The sequence below is a fragment of the Lissotriton vulgaris genome, chromosome 12 (assembly GCF_964263255.1).
Source record: "Lissotriton vulgaris chromosome 12, aLisVul1.2, whole genome shotgun sequence".
Taxonomy (NCBI): Eukaryota; Metazoa; Chordata; class Amphibia; order Caudata; family Salamandridae; genus Lissotriton; species Lissotriton vulgaris.
In genome coordinates this window covers 570,093,640-570,113,024 of record NC_141700.1, presented here as the reverse complement: position 1 = coordinate 570,113,024, position 19,385 = coordinate 570,093,640, and the positions used below count along the sequence as shown (strand labels likewise).

Sequence of the window (19,385 nt, the reverse complement as noted above, 5' to 3'; positions counted from 1 at the left end):
AGTGGGGCCGCCGCTCCAACCCGGGCACACCTCAGACAGTGGGCTCCCCACCCTGCAGTCCGCGTTGCCGCAGGTCCCTCAGGGAACTCCGATAGTGAAAGCCCAGGAGTAACGGTCCCCAGGCACCCAAGGCAGCCGGCAGTCTGAGCAGGGTTATCCTAGGCGCCCCCAGGAATGACTCGCATCGTGGGCCTCTCGGGGAGGAGTGCAGGGATTCAGAATCGAGGCTCCGGGGCCAGAAGTACCTCTGTGGGCCAGACTCCTAGAAGCTGCAGTTCCTATGGGTCGGAGGCCTCTTTTCCTTCGGCGTGTCCCCCCCCCTGGTGCTCGCAAGTCGCCGCCAATGGCTCAGGGTACGGATCCTGAATGACTCTGTCCAGGGCCTCCAGCAGCCCCCAGTTTGTGATGTCGGGAGGGGGAGGATGGGGGGGGGATGCGTTTGTTCACTCACCGGCCAGTGCCAGGGCCGCGTGGCCCAATCGCCGTCTTTTTTCAGGGGTCTTCGCGGAGTGTGTTCTTCATCTCAGGCGGGGCCCCTTGCGCTTTGCCGTGTGTCCCACCGGAATAGAACTCATGTGCGTGGGAGATCGAGGTACTGGCCTTGGGAGGTCCCCCACCGGGGCCACCGGGCGTCCCCGCTTCACAGCCCCTTCCGGACCGTATGCCTCGCGGCCCTCACCAGCAGCAGCCGCCCCACAGTCTCTACTCAGACCGCTGGTCGTCCTCAGTCAGGCGGCGGTCCTCCGTTCGGTGCCCCCTTCAGCCACCTCCGGCACCGGCCGTCTAAGCCCCACGGTTCAGCAGCCAACAGGGGGGGGCGCAGGGGTTGCACCACCGCCAGTCAGACCCTTCCCCAGGACTCGAGGGCACAGGATCACCAAGGGCTGCAGGCTCCAAGGCCCGGGGACAGTCACAGTCGGGCCGTAGGAGCGGACCCGGTCGCCATCTTGGGAAGGAAATCTGCACCGGCGAAGTCTCCTCGCCGCCGAACAGCGTCCACCGCCGACAGGATTTTCCGGAGAATTCACGTTGCAAAGGTGTTGGGACTGGTCCGGTCGTTGAATATTAGGTTTTTTGGAAGTTTCGGTATCGTTGTAGCGTCCGGTTTGTGCAGGACACCGGGAGCCGATCAGAAGCACGTCTTACTCCACCATGCTGTTGGTCACGCCCCCCGAAGTATGGCAGGGTTAAATAACGAATTCATGATCAGAATTACGGCTACTGGTGCAATCGATCAAGCTCAATTTAATATCATAGAGAGGAACTAAGGGTCTGGATGTTATAGTAAACATAAGACTATAAGGCTGTATGTTTCAAAAACTGTGCAATTATTAGATAGCATGCAGAAAAGTCAAACACTAGGCAATTAAAGAGTTAGGCCCTGATTTTGACTTTGGTGGCCGCAATCTCCTCTGCCGGACTCTGGGACTCCGGGACTTCTGACCCTTCTGCTTCCTGCTGGAGGAAAGCCGCACCACACGCTAAGGCGCCACTGGGCGACTACACTTCCCCTATCTTCTTGCGCTCTGAACACCCTTAAGACTGCGACGATGGCCCGCGGCAGTTGTATCCGCAATCTCTTCTGCCAGACTCTAGGACCTCTGACCCTTCTGCTTCCTGCTGGGGGAAAGCACCTCCACATGCTAAGGCGCCACTGGGGGACTACACTTTCCCTCTCCCCTTGCTCTCTGAAAGGCGCATAAGACTGCAACATCGGCACGCAGTGGTTGTAGCCGCAATCTCCTCTGCCAGACTCCGGGACTTCTGCTCCTTCGCCTTCTGCTTCCTGCTGGCGGTAAGCCAAGCCACATACTAAGGTGGTGCTGGGATACTACACTTTCCCTCTCCCCCTGCGCTCTGAAAGCGCATAAGAATGCAACATAGGCCCGCGGCGCAGGACCCGGGTGGGGACGCGCCCAGGCCATGCCTGGGCAAGCCGGAGCCAAGGGAAGGCCCGACATTACCCAGAGGAGGATGGCCCACTCATCTAACATTTGGGGTCAACTTGTAGCGCGTCCATCATTACCATATAACCATGGTCAAACGGAAATCAAGGGCTCCTTAGACAGGTGGTGAAATTATCAATACACTGGATTCCTTTCTGACACGGGCTGCAGATGTCCTCTCAAAGGAAATAGAGAGCACCGAGCGCCGCCTCTCCTTAGAGGAGGTAAGATTTCTTATTTTAGCCCCTGAGGTCCAAGGACTGGTGCGCATAGAAAAGGATCTAGAAAAGAGGGTTTGTCAAAATGAAGCCTCAAATATATTGGCTTTGAATGCTATTTCAAATTCCCCAGACCACCTGGCAGCCCTGTACTGGAACCCCCAGGTAAAGGGGAAAAGAGGGAGGTCTAAAGTTGCCCCCGCACCCGAACGTAGTCCATTAGAGTACATAAAAAACACCAACGTGCTAAATACGGGCTTCGCATATTGCCCTTGCCACTAATCCTCAACAAGTGTCAAAGCAGCTGTCCCTTGATGACCCTCTGTTTCAGAAGTTGAGTCAGCTATTTCATACCCTCTTGCAGCCTATCCTGACCAGATTGTCTAATATAGAGGAGAACATAAAAACTTGTCCTTGCTATTAAAACAGGGAATGAGCAACCTAGGCGGGGAAATACGCAAGAAGGAAATTTGCACTATTCACAACCTTACCCCAATCCACAACATACACTGTTGGAGTGCCCAACTCCTCAAACTGCTTTAGCATCCAAAGCCTGTGTACCCAAAACTTAATCACGAGTGTTTCCAGGCGCTCTGTAACCATCCGGGGGCATCAGACACCATCAGCCCCCCGTTCCTCAACCCTCCCATCTTAGGTGCGGCTTGTCATCCAGGGGAAGCGAGCCGGCCACCAACAACATAACTTTTCACGCAAAGGACACCAATGGAACTGCAGAACATCCAGTCAACCCCCATAAGAGCTTTCAGCACAGTGTGACCATTGCGCAAGGTGGACAATTAGACCTTCCACCTGCAGCATCCCCGTTTGTAAATGTCCTTGCTACCATTCCTGATCTGAAAGAGTCCCAACAGGAATCTACGGAGCAGCTGATGGACAAAGTTTTACACTGAATTTCAAAATTGTATATGGGTCATTGTTAGACCTGACACCCTTGGCGTGGTTTCCCCATATCTTTTTGCCTCTGCCTCCTGTATTTTTGATGCTGTACTGGATTTCGTTTTTGCTGGTTTAGATGCTTTGGACACTCTGCCACTGCTGATCAGTGCCAGAGTGTAAGTGCTCCCTATGTAAATTATCATATTGATTGGATATACCTGATTGGCATATTTGTATCACCATGAAGTCCCTAGTAAAGTGCACTGTGTGTGCCATGGCTGGTGATTACAGATGCTACTAGTGGGCCTGCAGTGCTGATTGCGCCACCCACATAAGTAGCCCTAAAATGGTGTCTCAGGGCTGCCACCGCAGTGCCTGTGTGCAGTCAGTGAACTGCCATGTCCTCCTAGCCAGTGTCCCCACTGGCTGGGCCTAACCCTTCCCTTTATATACACATTGGTCACCCCTATGGAAGGCTCAAAGTACCCCCCTGGGCAGGGTGCAGTGTATAGGAAAGGTAGAGCATGTGCTAGTGCAGGTAACATGCTCTGGTAGTGAGCAGCAGCCATTTTGTGTGCTCACTGCTGCAAGGTTATCTTGCTCCATAGACTAACATGGGGGAGGCTGGTCCCAATGGATACCAGCCTATCTTCCCATAGGAACAAGATGGGACATAAGTGATTGATATCCCTGAACTCAGAATTTAATAACACATCTTTTAGGAAAGGTTGTTTTTAAATTCTGTGTTTGAGAACAGTACTTTTAGAAAGTGGCTGTTCTCTTGTCTAACCTTTCTGTGTGCCTGGGCCTTCTTGTGGATTGACTGTCTGGTTTGAGGGTGACAGGGGCTGGGGAGCCCCCAGGAGGTTGTCTGAGTCAGCCCGTGGTTGAATGACTGCATCTGCAACTAGAGTGGTGGGAGGAGATAGCACCTGAGAGTGAATAGGGCTGTGCCTGCCTGCCACAATGCTGGCTCCACCTCCTGCTGGGCGACTGTCACCTCTGCCCCTCACACTGAAAAGAAGGAAGAAGCCAGGAAGCCCAAGTGCTCCAGCAACACCCAGAACTGGTTTAGACCGGGCTCAGGGTCCACTTGCACAAAGACTTCAAAGACTTTTAGGGGTATAAGAGAAGTACCCCTGACAACAGAAAATCAGATTCTACAATCAAGAGGAACCTCTGCTGGAAGAAGGACCGCTGAAGAACTGAAGCAAGATTGCCTTGCTGTGTGCTCTAAGGGCTGACCTGTTCTGCTGTTCAACTGAAGCTAAAGAGAAGAAGGAACTTTGCTGTGTGCTGTGACCCTCCTTGCTTGACCTAAAAAGACTTTGCTGTGTGCTGTGTCTTCAAACTGAATCTCCAAGGGCCTGAGAAGAGCTGGCCTCCTGTTTTGCAACCCAGGGACAGAAAGGTTGCCAAGGACTACAAAACTGCTGTGTCCCCTGAAGCTGCTGTGAGTTAGAGAGATTGTGGGCTGCTGTGTGCTAACGGCAGGTGGTTCGACCTATTTGGCCTGTGTGGCGCTGGCTGCTCTCTAATCTGAGTGAGAGCGCCGCGCTTCTAATTGCCGCCAGCCCGGGAGCTTCAAGAAGGCCGAGATCGTGCTCAGCCCCCGACGCTGTGCCCACCAGCATCATCCTGCCGTGAGCGCTCCCAGCCGTACCTCTAGCTATGTGTCCGAGGCCGGGAGCGCAAAAGCATGCATCGGACGAGATTCGCCTGCCTGCAATTCTTCGCTGCGGCCCGGGGCCTGAAATTGATTAAGAGGTGCTCTGACACTGCCGAACAATGAAACGAAGGGGCCGCGACCTGATTGGCTATTCCTCGGCAGGAGCCGCTCTCTTATTGGCCATCGCTGTGGGCCTGTCCCCGAGAGCCGCGCTCCGATTGGCCGAGTCACCCCGCAGAAGCTGTACGTCATAGGGGCCTTGTCCAGGAGCCGCGCTGCGAGTGGCTGACTCCTGGAAGCTGTTGACGTCGTCATCGGGGGCTCGTCGAGGGAGCCGCGCACTGATTGGTGCACAGCCCGTGTCCCTCGCTGAGAGACGCCGCTGCCGAGGAAATCGCCCTGCCAGCCTCGGAACATCGCGTGTCTGCTGCCTGCCCTGAGTGTGGTGAGTCTTTCACCGAGGAGCCCCGACTGTTGTGGGGGCACTGTTGAGAGCACGGCAGAGGCGGCAGGAAGCGCTGAGAGCGCAGGGGAACCGGGGACTACCGCCTAGTGTGAAATCTCGCCGATTAGAGCGGGTAAGGCAGCCGGAGAAGAGCGCTACAGTGCAGTAGCACTAAAATGACCACAGAGTCAGTTTACCAGTGATTACAGCCTACAAGCTTGTTCTTGTGACTAGTGATACTTTTAAAAAAACTAGAGACCCTTTTCCTAAATAGAAAACTTCCTAATACCTAAGTGCAACCATCAAGATTACGTGCAACCTTTGATTAAAGAGCAATCATCTTGTAACTGTTTATTTTTCCTGCTGCAACTAGATAAAGTTATATTTTATATATATACTTACCTGTGTGGTCTCAGTTTGTGGTGGATTTGGGGTCATTGTATGTGTTAAGTGCAAATATTGTACACATTGCCTTGGGGATACGCCTGTCTGCTCGTGCCAAGCTACCTAGGGGGTGAGCAGTGTTATCTACAGTGTGTATTTCTTCACCCTGACTAGAAGCAAGGGTCCCTACTTGGTCAAAGGTACTTACCTCTGCCAACTAGAGACCCCCAGTTCTAACAGTCATCCTATGTTATATAACCATATTATTATGGACAGACGTGTAACGGGTGGGCTGTGGGCTAAAATCAATTGGAGGGGACTGTGTAGTTGTTAATTTTAATAACCAAAGGTTGGTTGAATTCTTATTTAATATATTGCCTGATGCCCTGCTATCCGATACCCAGATCTTTGCTTTTCCATTGGGCTTCTTTTACAAACCACAACGGGTTTTGTGCATTTCAATCAGATGCGGTGCCATCTAGAGCAGGTCGCTTGAGTGGAGGTCTGGTCACTCTTGTATCCACCACTGCTAGGATCAAGGTTGTTTCCTTTCTTAACAATTCACCATATTATTATCATATTCTTTTAAATGAAGGACACAAGGCTTTTAATTAACTTTTATAACAATAATTTTGAGGGCAGTATGGATTCTGTACTACATTTAACAGAGAAGGACATTGACCAGCTAATGAATTCCCATCATAGACCCCTTGACATTATATGGTTGGGCAATTTCAACGCTGACAGTTGTAGTAGGGCATATGCTGGGTTGTGGAGCCTGGTTGATGATTAACAGGATGGAGCACCGAGCGCAGCAAAGACACCGCAGATGTGGTGAGATTGACGCTAGCCGACACAAGCGGGACTGCGACTTTTTAGAGCATTGTCCTAGAAGGTGGTGTGCAAGTACGACGGACTACAGCAGCCACATGGTTTGAGTGACCAACAAGCAAGGTGTTACATGGTCCCACACTTGCCCTGATGAAGTTTCCGGAATAATAGTAGGCAACACAACATGTTGGCCCAGATGGTGATAAATGGCCAATTAGATGCTGTTTTTTAAGTGAGGACACTTACTACATTGAATAAATCCCGGTTGCAAGTAAGCGGTACCTCTTTTTAATTGAGGATTGCATCTCCTCTTTTGTGTTTTGCGTGGGACTTGGTAGGCACGCAGTGATGTTTTGCACTGACTGTGTCATCTTTCTTTTTTCACTCATCATTTCATAGAATCTCCAGCCCAGAAGAATCTCTTTACTTTCATCTTTCTCTTCCACTTGGAAAGTTACTGAGGATGATAAGTGTGGGCATACTGGTAATTTTATACTAGCAGCCCACCTTGGTGTTTCTACTAAGCATGGGCGGAAAATCCGTTCCGCTCGCGGATTTTGCGGATGTTCGGTAAATTCGCAATCCGCAAGATTCGCAAATTTCCCGCAAAATCCGCAAACGAAAATCCGCGAACGGGGATTGGGTCAAAAGTTCAAGCTGACTTTTGTAACTCTTTTAGAATGGCGCCAGCAAGCTGCCAGAGCCATTCTAAAATAGTTACAAAAGTCAGCTTCAACAGGAAGCTCTAATAGATAAAGTAAAGCAGGTGCTGCTCAAATTCAGTTACACAATCATTAATCACCCCCAAACTTGGGGTGATTAATGATTGTGTAACTTAATTTGACCTTCAACTGGAGCACCTGCTTTACTTTATCTATTAGTGCTTCCTGTTGAAGCTATTTCTAGCTATTTTAGAATGGCGCTGGCAGCTTGCCGGCGCCATTCTAAGTGGGGCTGAGGGCAGAAGGGCACAAAAGTGGGACAGAGGGCAGAAGGGGACAAAAAATGAGTGGGGTAGAGGGCAGAGGGCACAGAAACAAGTGGTACAGAGGGCAGATGGGCATAAAAAACAAGAGGGTGGCAGTGATGAAGCAGGCAAAAAAAAAAATCCAGCGAAATTGCAAAGCACCTCGCAAACACCCGTGAACACGCAAAGCGCCTCGCGAACACCCGCGAACACGCAAAAATAAAAAAATCTGCAAATTCGCGCGAATTCTGCAGATTGCCAATTCGCAAATCCGCAAATTCGCGAATTGCCAATTCGCAAAATTCGCCCATGCTTAGTTTCTACCGTGAGGTACTTTCCATTCTTTTCACACATTTTTTGGTGAGATAATAATCTTGTTTTTGGCTTGTTGGAAGCTGTGGTACATGACAAAATTGGATCGAAAGTATGAACAGTAGGATATACAGGCAAGTAATAATTATACTGCCTTGTAAAGGGAATTTATACCCCTGGTCCTTGGAAATATGAGATACTGTTCTGAATAGGTCAGGTCTTATTGAAATAGTATGATGATTCTAGGGACCCAATACATCATTTCCACCACAGCGGATATGGTAACGCAGTAAATAGATTATTAGTGATTAATAACCACCTTGTGATAACTAATCCAATAGTAATACGGCCAATTAGATGACACATTCTCACACCGTTCTCACTGCTCGACAATAAATTATATCTTAGTTTCAAAACCCATAAGAAATCAAATATTACAGAGACTAAACTATATGCATTTAGTGACCATGCTGCGATGACTTGTCAAATGCTTTGGGGTCCTAGCGATATCTCTCCCAGACAACGATTTTCAAAACCTGTGATTGCTAGAAAAAATGGCATAATGCTCAAATGGGGAATAATTGACACAACCAAACTCACAAGTAACGTTGTCACAAAAATGATGAAGGAAATCTTTGTCTGTCTAGAGTCCTCTCGACTGAATACAGAGATTCCCCAAGCTTTCGAAGGAATTTTAGCAGAAATTGGCAATAGTCTGCAATGCCTGAGCGTCCTTAAGGCGCTGGGAGTTGCTCGCTCGTTCGATGATGCCTGCTCTAAAGCACTTAAAAAACTCCACTCGGCGTTAGGTGAAAAACCAAGAGATGTGGGTAAGGTTAAACAGTTGCATTTCTCGTACAAAACAGCGAGAACAAACAGATTAGGGGCCTTAAAAGAGGAGGAATGGGAGAGCTCACCGGCAGTTCTAAATAATAGCAGGGACTTTTGGAGCATAATTAATGTCCCATTTCTCAAAAATGATTTTGAAATTACCATGGATCTGTTAGTAAGGAGGCCGGGGTGTCCTATTTTGGAGAAGTTTTTGGGCATCGAGAGGCGGGCGAAGTATTGCCATTAAGCTCTTTTGAGACCGCATCGGAAGATTATTTACCTTTTAAACTGGATGAAATGTATACCGCCCTGAATCAATGTAGTCCAGCAAAAGCACCTGGCCCTGATGGGGTACCTATAGACTTCTTTTTAACCATTCAAGATTGATAGTCCCCTTTTCTTTCTAACGTTCTTAACGCTATTGCCCGAGCTGGTGTTCCTCCATCTTGGAAAAAGTCAGTTATCATTCCAATTTTTAAAAAGGGGGATAAGACCTTACCAAAAAATTATCGACCCATAACGCTACTTGATAGCACAGCAAAATGAATGGCCCGATTGCTGCTGAACAGACTAGAGGCTTGAGTACAAGATAGGAACATTTTATCACCCGCACAGAATGGCTTCTGAAAGGGTAAAGGCATGATGGATCAGTGCCTTAATTTAAATTTGATCATTTCTAAACACACCGTGGTCAAGAGAGGTCATCTTTACATGGCCTTTATGGAGCTGACAGCCGCCTTTGATTGTGTGCCCCACACAAAGTTATAGTCCATAATGGAAGATATCGGTATAGAGAAAACTATCATTAACTTTATTCACGAAATGTATTCCGGGTATACTGCCTGTGCTCGTCATGGGAAAGAGGGCGATAGTACTAGACCCTTTAATATAACCTGTGGCGTAAGGCAAGGGTGTGATCTCGCTCCTTTCTGTATGCTCTCTACTCTAATGGTGTGGAAGCGGCCCTGGTCGGTCCGCTACAGATGTTACTATCATAAATTCGACACCTGTACCCTTACTACTCTATGCAGATGCTGCTGTGCTGCTGGCCCGGACTGGCAATGCACTGCAGATTTTGATCATGATGTATACTACATTTCTGAAAAATCTTGAAATTAGACTTAATGAAGCTAAGTCCTTCGTACTGGTGGCAGGAGATAGGCCAAAAGTAACCCCTAACTGGAATATAAATGGAAGGAAGCTGGAGGTGGAGGTGGTGGATTATTTCTGCTATTTAGGAATATTATTTGACTCTAAAAATACGTAGGAAAATATGGTGGCCAATAGATGGACGGCAATGGAAAGAAGTACAGGTGCACTACCTATTGGAGCAATTAAAACGATCTATGAGGCAAAAATGGTGTCCGTTGCCACCTATGGCGCAGCTGTGGGGAGAACTGCTAGTATTACCGTTCTACAACAAGTAAAGGACCATTTTTGGAAGCATCTGATAGGTTCCCGAAAGACTTGTTCCTCCTATAATTGTCATCTTCAACTAGAGGTTCATTCATACTGGATCAGATTTGTTTTGCCCCTCCCCTATTGTGATATTTGGTGTGAAGAAAAGGCCAGTTGAAGCTTACACAAGATATCTTGCGAGATTTCTTAAAAGTTGATGAGCTATCGAAAGCAAAGTGGCTTCAATTTGTTAGGAATAGCTTTTATAGTACCGATCAAGCAAAATTATTTGATGATCCAACCACTTGTAATACCATTTCAAGGTCGAAATTAAAAGATCTATTACTAGAAAAATATAGGGGAGAGAGATAGGAGTCTCTGCATATCAAGCCTAGTGTTAAATTATACCTGTTAACACCTAGAAGTTAATCAAATGTTCTATCGTATTTAACCTTTGTAACACATCCCAAGCACTGATTCCTGCTAGTAAGGTTTCGACTGAATTACATCCCTCTTATGTTGTGTTATCCATCTGAACATATTCCCTGCATGCTCTTACGACTTGCCCATGTGACTCACGCTCCCCTATCAGATCTTCACCTCTTGTTTTTCTGCAGTTTGTACAATGAAGAAAGGAGGACTTATATTGCTCAGTTAATGTGCCATCTTAGATTTAGACAATGCCACCCAGCCCTCTACTTCCTACAGTTAATAGTTGATCCTTTTACTTGTTTTTGTCTGGCCTAATTTTTTGAGCACGCTTTAAAAAAAGATAAAGCTGAATTTTTGATATGGGGATCAATGATAATACCGTTCATTATGTATTACACTGTCATAATCTAAAATGCATATGTGTTTTTATTGTAAAAAGGTTTTAACTCCAACTATTTTTAATATTGCACACTTGAATGGAATCTTATGAATGGATTTTTTTTAACTTTATTGTATATTGTATACTTTTTATGACGTTTGTTATACTGGTGAAATAAAATAAGGTGAATTATTGATTGACTTTGGGGGCTAATGTTGGTACTCTCACCATGGTGAGTGCTTTATTACTCCATAGCAAGGGTATTCCGCACACCAAATTTAGAGCAATCTGTCAAACCAGTGGACATTAATTTACAAGAACCGCCGTGCCCCAGTTCCTATAAATACATTGACAGTGTTCCGTGCAGCTCTGCCAACACTGCGCACTTTCATTTTTTTAATGTCAAAAGCAAAATCCAAAGCAGGTTTTTTTTTGGTGTGGGCAGTCACTGAAATATTTTTACTTATATATGCATCCACATTTTGGGCGGCAGTTTGTAGAAGTACTATCTGGCCATATGCCCACCCACTCAAAATCGGGTGGGCAACACAATGCCAATCCTCTGTCAGCCCTTACTCTCTTGGGCAGTCAAAGGGATATGTAGGCTTTCAAGAAAGAGTAGTCTCTGTTGTCTATACACTAAAAGTCTACCAATTTGTAAATCAGGCAATTAGACCTTCAGTTTGGAAGAGAGGGTATCCCGCCGCCTTTGCTATGGAGTACACTCTCCGCCAAACTCTAAATCGGGCCCTAGTGTTGCTCAGTTCTATTAATTCCCTGTTATCTTTATTAACACCAAAACACATGCACAAAAATGACATAGAAAATTGTATTTAGAAATTTCACCAATTAGTGTGGTGTACAGCACAAGGCTGGGAGTAGATAGAATAGGTAAAGGTACACTCCCAGAACACTCATGCATCCAGACTATCATAGAAGGAAATTGTATTATTCACACTGGGTATTAGCTCTAAAGCAGGTGTGTTCATCATAGGATCACAAAGGCCTAAAAGATATCAAATTTCAATGAAAATGGTTAAATTTTCCTTGATAAATAGTTATCCTTAAAATGGTGCATGTACAGGCTCACTTGGACCAATCATAGGCAACTATACTTTCAAGAATATCCCTATTCACCAGCAGTTTTATTATTGTTCTGGAACTGGATATGTTTGATAAATTATCAAGTTGAGATATTGTGAAAGCGGCCCAAAATACAAAAGAACGCTTCGATGAAGAACCATAAACTTTTATTAGGTTAAGAGGTTAACCTTACGACCTCAGCCACCGCTTCTCTCCAAGTCTCTCTCTCACCTCGCCCCCGGCGCTCGCCTTGGAACGCTGGTTGCGGTGACATTCTAAGTGATGTCACCGCGAGCAGCTCCATTACATGCGTAGCCGCCGGGGGGGAATACAGGTGGGAGATACCACACATCCCCCTCCCCTGCGAAATGAAACATGAGAATTAACAAAAGAACAATAGCATTGCAGAGCATCACATCATAACATATTGATCAAAATGTCTGGGGGGTCTGGTCACTCTCCTACTAGACCTACCACCTGGGCGGGGAACTGGCAACAGCTTCTTAGTGTTAGAACCTTTGCTCTCCCCCACATCACCTTCCCCCCCGTTCACTATTGGGGTCATGCCCGGGTGGGTGAAATCTCACTACTCTTCCCAGGTTCCAGATCTTCCCCTCTTGAGTCTTCACTGCATTCTTGAACAGTTTGGTGATCTTGGTTGGACTACTGTATCCTGACCAACTTGCTCTACCAGGAGGGGTCCTGATCTTGATGCTATCCCCTATTTTGAACCCGGCCTCCCGTGTTGATTTGAGCCGGTCATATCTTTCCTTTCTTTCCAACATGGCTCCCTCTTGTTTCTCCAGGCTTTTCGATTCTTTGGAGTGATCCGACCATCCTTTGTGACACCCCATCCATCCTGGGGATAGCTTGGTGTTTGGTACTCTTGCCCGGAGCAACTCGAAGGGGGTGACTCCTGTTGTTTGGTGCGGAGTGAACCTGAACGCTTCTACCCGCCTCCATATTTCTTCCTTCCATTTAAACCACTGGCCTTGGCTAGTTGGATGCTTTCCTTGAGAGTTTTATTAAAACGCTTGATCATTCCGTTGGTCTCGGGGTGATACAGAGCACACCGTTCGTGTGTGATACCTCTCCCCTCCAGGAAGTCTTCCATCTCTTTGGAACATAATTGCACCCCATTGTCTGTGAGTAGGCTGCTAGGTAGCCCTTCCCTGACAAACAGCTCTTGCATGAACTCAATGACGACCTTGGTTGTGACTTCTCTCACTAGTCTCACCTCCGGCCACCTAGAATACATGTCCATGAGCACCAGATTACACGGCGTGCGCACTTCTCCCGTCAATGGCCCCACGATGTCCAGTGCCAATTCCTCCCAGGGTCCTGACGGTGGCGGCCTGCACACCATTGGAGGTGTCAGTTGCTTCAAGATTTTGTCACTGTTGCTGCACAGAATGCAGTCCCTAATTTTTCTTTCTATTGCCAGGTCCATGCTTGGCCACCAGTAGTTCTCTCTCAGCCTTTGCTTCGTCTTGGTGATACCCATGTGGCCTTCGTGGGCTATTTCAACTAGGTTCTCTCTCACCGACGCAGGTGGTACTAGTTTTGTTCCCCTGAACAGGCATTCATCGACTATGGACAGCTCGTCTTTGACAACCCAGTACGGCCGCAGAGTCTCCTCCCTTTTATCTTCGTGTTTCCACCTGCTCTTTATTCTTTTGCACACTTCCTCCAAGATTTCATCTTCCTTCATTGCATTTTTCCATGTTTCTTCTCCTAATGCCCTCTGGATTGCGCAGACATTCTCCATGAGAAGTTCATCCGCTTCATCTTCCGCCCTGTCATGCGTCTCTTTCGCCTCTTCTTCATTTACAAGTCTCGACAAGCAGTCTGCTGCAAAATTACGCGTTCCCGGGACGTACTCGATGCAGAAGGTGTATTCCTGAAGGCTGACCACCCAACGCCTGATCCTGCTGGAGATGGCATCCAAGCCCTTCTTGCTGAAGACTTCTACCAACGGCTTGTGGTCAGTACGAAGCGTGAACTGTGTGCCCCACAGGAGGTCTATCTCAATCCCACCCTCGTCGCCAGTGTGAAAGCGGCCAAAAATACAAAAGAACGCTTCGATGAAGAACCATAAACTTTTATTAGGTTAAGAGGTTAACCTTACGACCTCAGCCACCGCTTCTCTCCAAGTCTCTTTCTCACCTCGCCCCCGGCACTCGCCTTGGAACGCTGATCGCGGTGACAATCTAAGTGATGTCACCGCGAGCAGCTCCATTACATGCGGAGCAGCCGGGGGGAATACAGGTGGGAGATACCACAGATATCTTATAATACATTCAGTTATCAGAATGCAGGTGATCTGAAGCGTGTGCTAATAATGAGCAGATTATCCATGTAACAGTTAAGACAAGACACAAGCCAACCAGTCTTCTTACTTTACTACGGTAAACGGCATCCAAAACCTGTGTCCTGAAATTGTCTTCAGATGCTTGAAAAGAAAAACGTCTATCAATAAACAGAAACATGTATTGTTCGTTTTTTCTTCATTCAGCCCAAAAGTGGTAAACACCTATGTGTTTAGAGAATATGTTTTATGTGAATGTAGGAAAATTGCAAATTGGGCAGTACTCTGTACGCCATGAAGTAAATTTTGTAGGGGAGAGTTTATTTTGCAAGCCAATATGTGTATCGTCAACATATTTTTGTAACCCTATGTTTTTTGCTTTTACAATCATTGAAACTTCAACTTTACTTGAACTCTAATTTTATGATCACATTTTATGATTTGCAGTCAGTATTTATTTTTTTAATAACCGGAGACATATTAAAGTCTGTGTGTTTGTTTTGCCTTATTTAGAAGTCAGAATTCTCTGTGGAACCTCCTCCAGAAGACATGTTTTCTGAAGATGAGTGTGATCAGATGTACTTTGTTCCCATGGGCTGCTCAGACAACGAAGAAGTATCAAGAGAAGAGGAAGAAATTTGTGAAGAGGTTTTTTGGAGTGCCTACGATGACCTTAGTCCGTTACAAAAGAGCTTGACACCTCTTTCAGAGCATCCGGAAAGTCAGAGTTCTGACATACCAGGATCAAGACATGAGTCTGAAAACCTTTACCAGGAGCTAACAACTGGTGATCTGTCAAGTGGGTTACTGGAAGGAGTCGAGTCTGTTTCAGCCCCTGGAAATCCATTGAAACATGAAAAAGTATGTGACCTACAGTTGATTGTCGAAAACAACTCTGCTTGTTTAGAACCTCCGCAAAAAAATAAAACTCTGCACATTAGTGAAGAAATGCATATGGACCCTGACACATATTCTGACAAAGACAATTTCAATTTCAGGGACAATAAAGAAGATTCCTTGATGCACACTCAGGTAACTAGTCATCAGATTGATGGTACAGACAGAGTGAGAAAAGACAGTAATTCAGACAGAATGAGGCATTCAATTGACCATGCAGAAATTACTGAGGAACAGCAAGGCAATCTCTCTTCAGAAAGTGAGAAGCAACTTGAAATTGCATTCTTGGAGTTAGACATGGCAATAGAGTCTCTTAATCAAACACAAGAAAATAAGATTTTATGTTTACAGCCCACTACTCCTGAGGTCGACAGAGTTGAAATGTATGATAATCACATTGAACACACAAATCAGTCACAGAATATCACACTAGAAGATCAGACTGCTGCAAATGAAGGCCCACTTTCAAATTTCAAAATGGAGGCTATTCTGCCATTCCAAGGAAATTATGTACTTACTAGTTACAGAGGAGTGGCATCAAACAATTCTGGTGACGTTCTTGAAAAGAAGAAAAAGCCTCAAACGTATCCTGATGGAGGTGTATCCATGAGATTTATTTCCACTTTTGCTGAGGTACAGCAAGCAAAATCTGCCCCAGTGGTACCCCCGAAACCTCAGTTTGCCAAGCTCCCTCCAGCCCTGAAGAGTAAAATTCATGTTGGCGCTGCGTCCACAGGTAACACAGACACACCAGTAGGCCACAGCATCAAGCATGGCAAGCCAGAAAAATGCCACAGCGTTGATCTAAGTCATCCTATAGGAAGTTCTCTTCAAAAACAGCAGCGTTCTAGCTGGCGTAATGGTGGAAGTGTATCCTTTGATGCAGCTCAGATAAAGGAGAGACATGTTAATCAATTGCCAGTGAGACAGATGCAGACTTACTCTATCAGTGATTCACATCAAATACATGAAGCTTCCGGTCTGCAAAATAATTCACATCTTCAAAAACTCAAAGAAATGCCATTAGAGATTAGGTCTGGGAGGCCGGTTAGTTGCATCGGATCGCTATCTTCTCTTGACAACCTAAGCTTGGAGAAGGGTCTAAACCACGAAGCACTAGCTATCTTTTCTTTTGAATCACAATCAGTTTCTAACCAGAAACCTTTCAATTTCACTCAGGACCTTCCTGCAAGAAACCGATTGAGCATGCCCAGACTAGCACTGATGTCAGACACTGATGAGAAGGGTCCTTGCTTACACCAACAGCGTCGGTCCATTGTGTAGCAATCAAACATAGACTGATCATTGGCCGCTTTCAACTATGCTCTTTACTCAAGAATGAATGCACTGCTCCAGATAATTGCAAACCTTTAACAGTATTCTCATGACCCCCGAATTCCGTAGGGTGAAAAATGTGCACATGTACCTAGCCCTCAGATCCATCACGTTCTTTCGCACATTCTACTTTTTACTGAAGGCAATGTGGAAAGTGGAAGTTGTCCAGGTTCTGTATGAGGATTAATGGCAATGGCCACCATATTTATCTGTGATGCTTGTCCATATCAAATCCAAAGGAAATGGGCAAACAGGTCATTTGGGTGTGCCTTTACTTGAAATGGGATAGGTTCAAATGTAGAGACTTGGTACTGTTTGGAGTTTCGAACAGCATTTTCATTGTTGCCAGATGTCTCAAAGGATAGAAGCATTCTAGGACTCACAAGAGCAATGAGAGGCCCGGCGGTGACTGGCCCAGTATGTTCTATTAAAAGAGACATGTAAAGCCTGCTTACTTCTCCCAATATAAAAGCCTCATGTAAAAAATTATTACTTCTTTTTCAATTTCTACTGCTTAATCAAGATTATAATGCATTGGCGTTTGATTGCATATACACAGTTGGATTGAAGGAAGCTAGATTTTGCCAGCATATTACAACACACACTTAGAACATTTTCTCACTCTCATTTACACACTTAAGATATCAATAACAAAGATGATTTACTTCCTTTATGAGAAAATAAAATATACTTATTACTTTACTTATCTTAAACCTTGGCTTTCTCACCCCAAAGTGGTGCTATTTTTATTAAGTAGAAGCAAACAGGTCACTGAGTACGGAACACAATCAAAAGAGTATTAGGTCACAAACATTACCTAATTCCAGTTATTTATTAAAGTTAAGGGAAGCAATACATTACTAATTACTGGTAGTTCACAAAATACTTTTGTACTGAAAACAAATACTCTCAGGAGTTTCAAAAACAAATTATATTGTCAAACAAATTCCAAGTACTTGATAACCTGACTTTTGCAAAAGATTTCCAGAACTTTATCTTAATCCTACTCAACATTTTAAATATGTCTTTTGTCTTTAAAACATAATCCTTTAGTGAATAGTGGTGCATATGTTACAAGGTATTTTCTACTTCTCATACAATATACCACAATGTATCATTCTCTTTTGTATGAAGTTATTTATTTCTATTTTCATTCATGTTAGATAAGTATTTGAAATCCTTTATGAAGTTGATTACATTTGAAACACAAGTGAAATTTCGTTAAAAAAATCAATCCAGATCTGTTGGAGAATATATTATTGAACTGAAACAAGCAAAGTATTGTAAGTTATAACATTACTTATTTCTCTGCAAAAGAACTGAAAGCACATTGGGAGTTTTTACAATAACTTATCTAAAACAAAAAGTACCAAACAATTAATTATAATATTTTGTTCTTCACTATGTTACAGCCACAATGCGGTAAAGTAGACTATGGTTGGGTTACCTAACATATACAGTGAAAGTGATAAATTTTTTAAGAAATGCAATTGGCTAAAAACCTTTGTTTGTCGAACATAAATTTCTGCAGTTCATGAAATGTGTATACTTCTAACTGGTCTTTCTATATCAAGGACAAATGATCAAGCATCTGCCTGCTGATTTATAGGTTTTAATGGGGGGTGACAACAATTGGGTTAATAATTCTAGTTTCCTCTGTTATCTGCTCGTATGCTCGGATACAATATGCTGCATTATTTAAATACTGGTATCTCCATTACTTTACTGTCATGGTGGACTAGAATCATGCTCAGATTGGCCATATAACAACCAGGCAGTACAAAAATGTAAAATAAATTGTAAATACATTCAGAATTCAATGATATAACAGTTTACTCCATTATTTCAACTTTTCGTTAGCTGTGCATTATTTACCATCTAGTTATTATTTTCCATTTTCTGATATGGTTTTGAAACTCCATATGTGACGTGTAATTTCTGAATAATTGCATACTGATTTCAACGAATAGATATTTGATCTAACCAAAGGTGATGGCACATGCCTCCAGCTATTTCAAGTCTGACTCTAATCTATATGCGTTCCTTATTTAGGGGTTGGTGAAGCAAGATAAATGTTGTAAACTGACTGCTGTCCCGCTTTGTAAAAGCTGCTGTTTACCTCTTTATTTAGAGCTGGGGCCATAGCTGCCTTCAAAGGTGGTAACTTGTGAACTAGTAGTCCATCCACTATAGGACTGCTGACTTGTAGGGACGGTTGTAACTCTTGATAGCAGGAGAAGGCATGGCAGAAATGTGCATGGAAAATGTGAAATGGGACCCACCTGCAGGGAAATCGTCCATTCGTGTTGGGACATTTAATTTTTGTTCAGAAAAAAACAAGCTCCTAATTTTGGAGTTTGGATTCATTGAACAAAAAGGTTTACAGAGCCATTCGTTTCAAGGTGGCATCCTCATTGAAAACTTTAAACCTCAGAAAAGTGAGGTTCTAGGTAGACAAGAAGGAATTTGAAACACAGCAAGCGGTGATCCGCCACGGTCCTGTGATGGTACGGTGGGCAGCATACCATGATCTAATTAAGGCAAAGTATGCTGCCACATGTACATTTCTGGTTTCAACTTTTGGAGCTCCCTCCAATTGACGTCAAATCAATCATCTTTCTTTTCTTATTTTCTAGATAAATCAAGTGAACACACAGATCACTTTCTTTTTTATGAGCTGATTGTGGTCAATAACTACACAACAACACCAGGCTCTAACATGTACTTGAAATGGACATTAGTAGTGTCTTGCACTTGCCCTAATTCACTTTACACCACAATAAAAAAGGAGGGGCTTAATCAATCAAAGTCATCAAAGTCATCAAAGCCTGGATATTTTTCCTGGATTTGTCACTGTCATAAGGATATTTTCTAATGTATAGGAAGGCTTTCATCGGGCTTGTACTACCTTGCATGCATTTAATCTTAAGAGTGGATGTAGAGCAGTCCTGTCTCGTCTATGATTGCTATAGATAGCTTCTGATTGTAAACCAGTTGATATGTGCAGTGGGCTATTATCCAATCATTTAACCTTTGTAATAAAGTCTGATCTC

At 44.8% G+C, this 19,385-nt stretch overlaps 1 protein-coding gene across 2 annotated transcripts in view; it reads left to right on the top strand.

Annotated features, from left to right (window-relative positions):
- ARHGAP30 (Rho GTPase activating protein 30) overlaps nt 1-18,157 on the top strand; it is a 128,419-nt gene extending 110,262 nt beyond the window's left edge. For both annotated transcript variants that reach the window (XM_086945416.1, XM_086945417.1), the window contains exon 12: nt 14,614-18,157. In XM_086945416.1, coding sequence (XP_086801542.1) covers nt 14,614-16,281 — 1,668 coding nt within the window. In that variant the 3' untranslated portion in view covers nt 16,282-18,157. The remainder of the gene's footprint in view (nt 1-14,613) is intronic.
- Nucleotides 18,158-19,385: the final 1,228 nt, after the last annotated feature.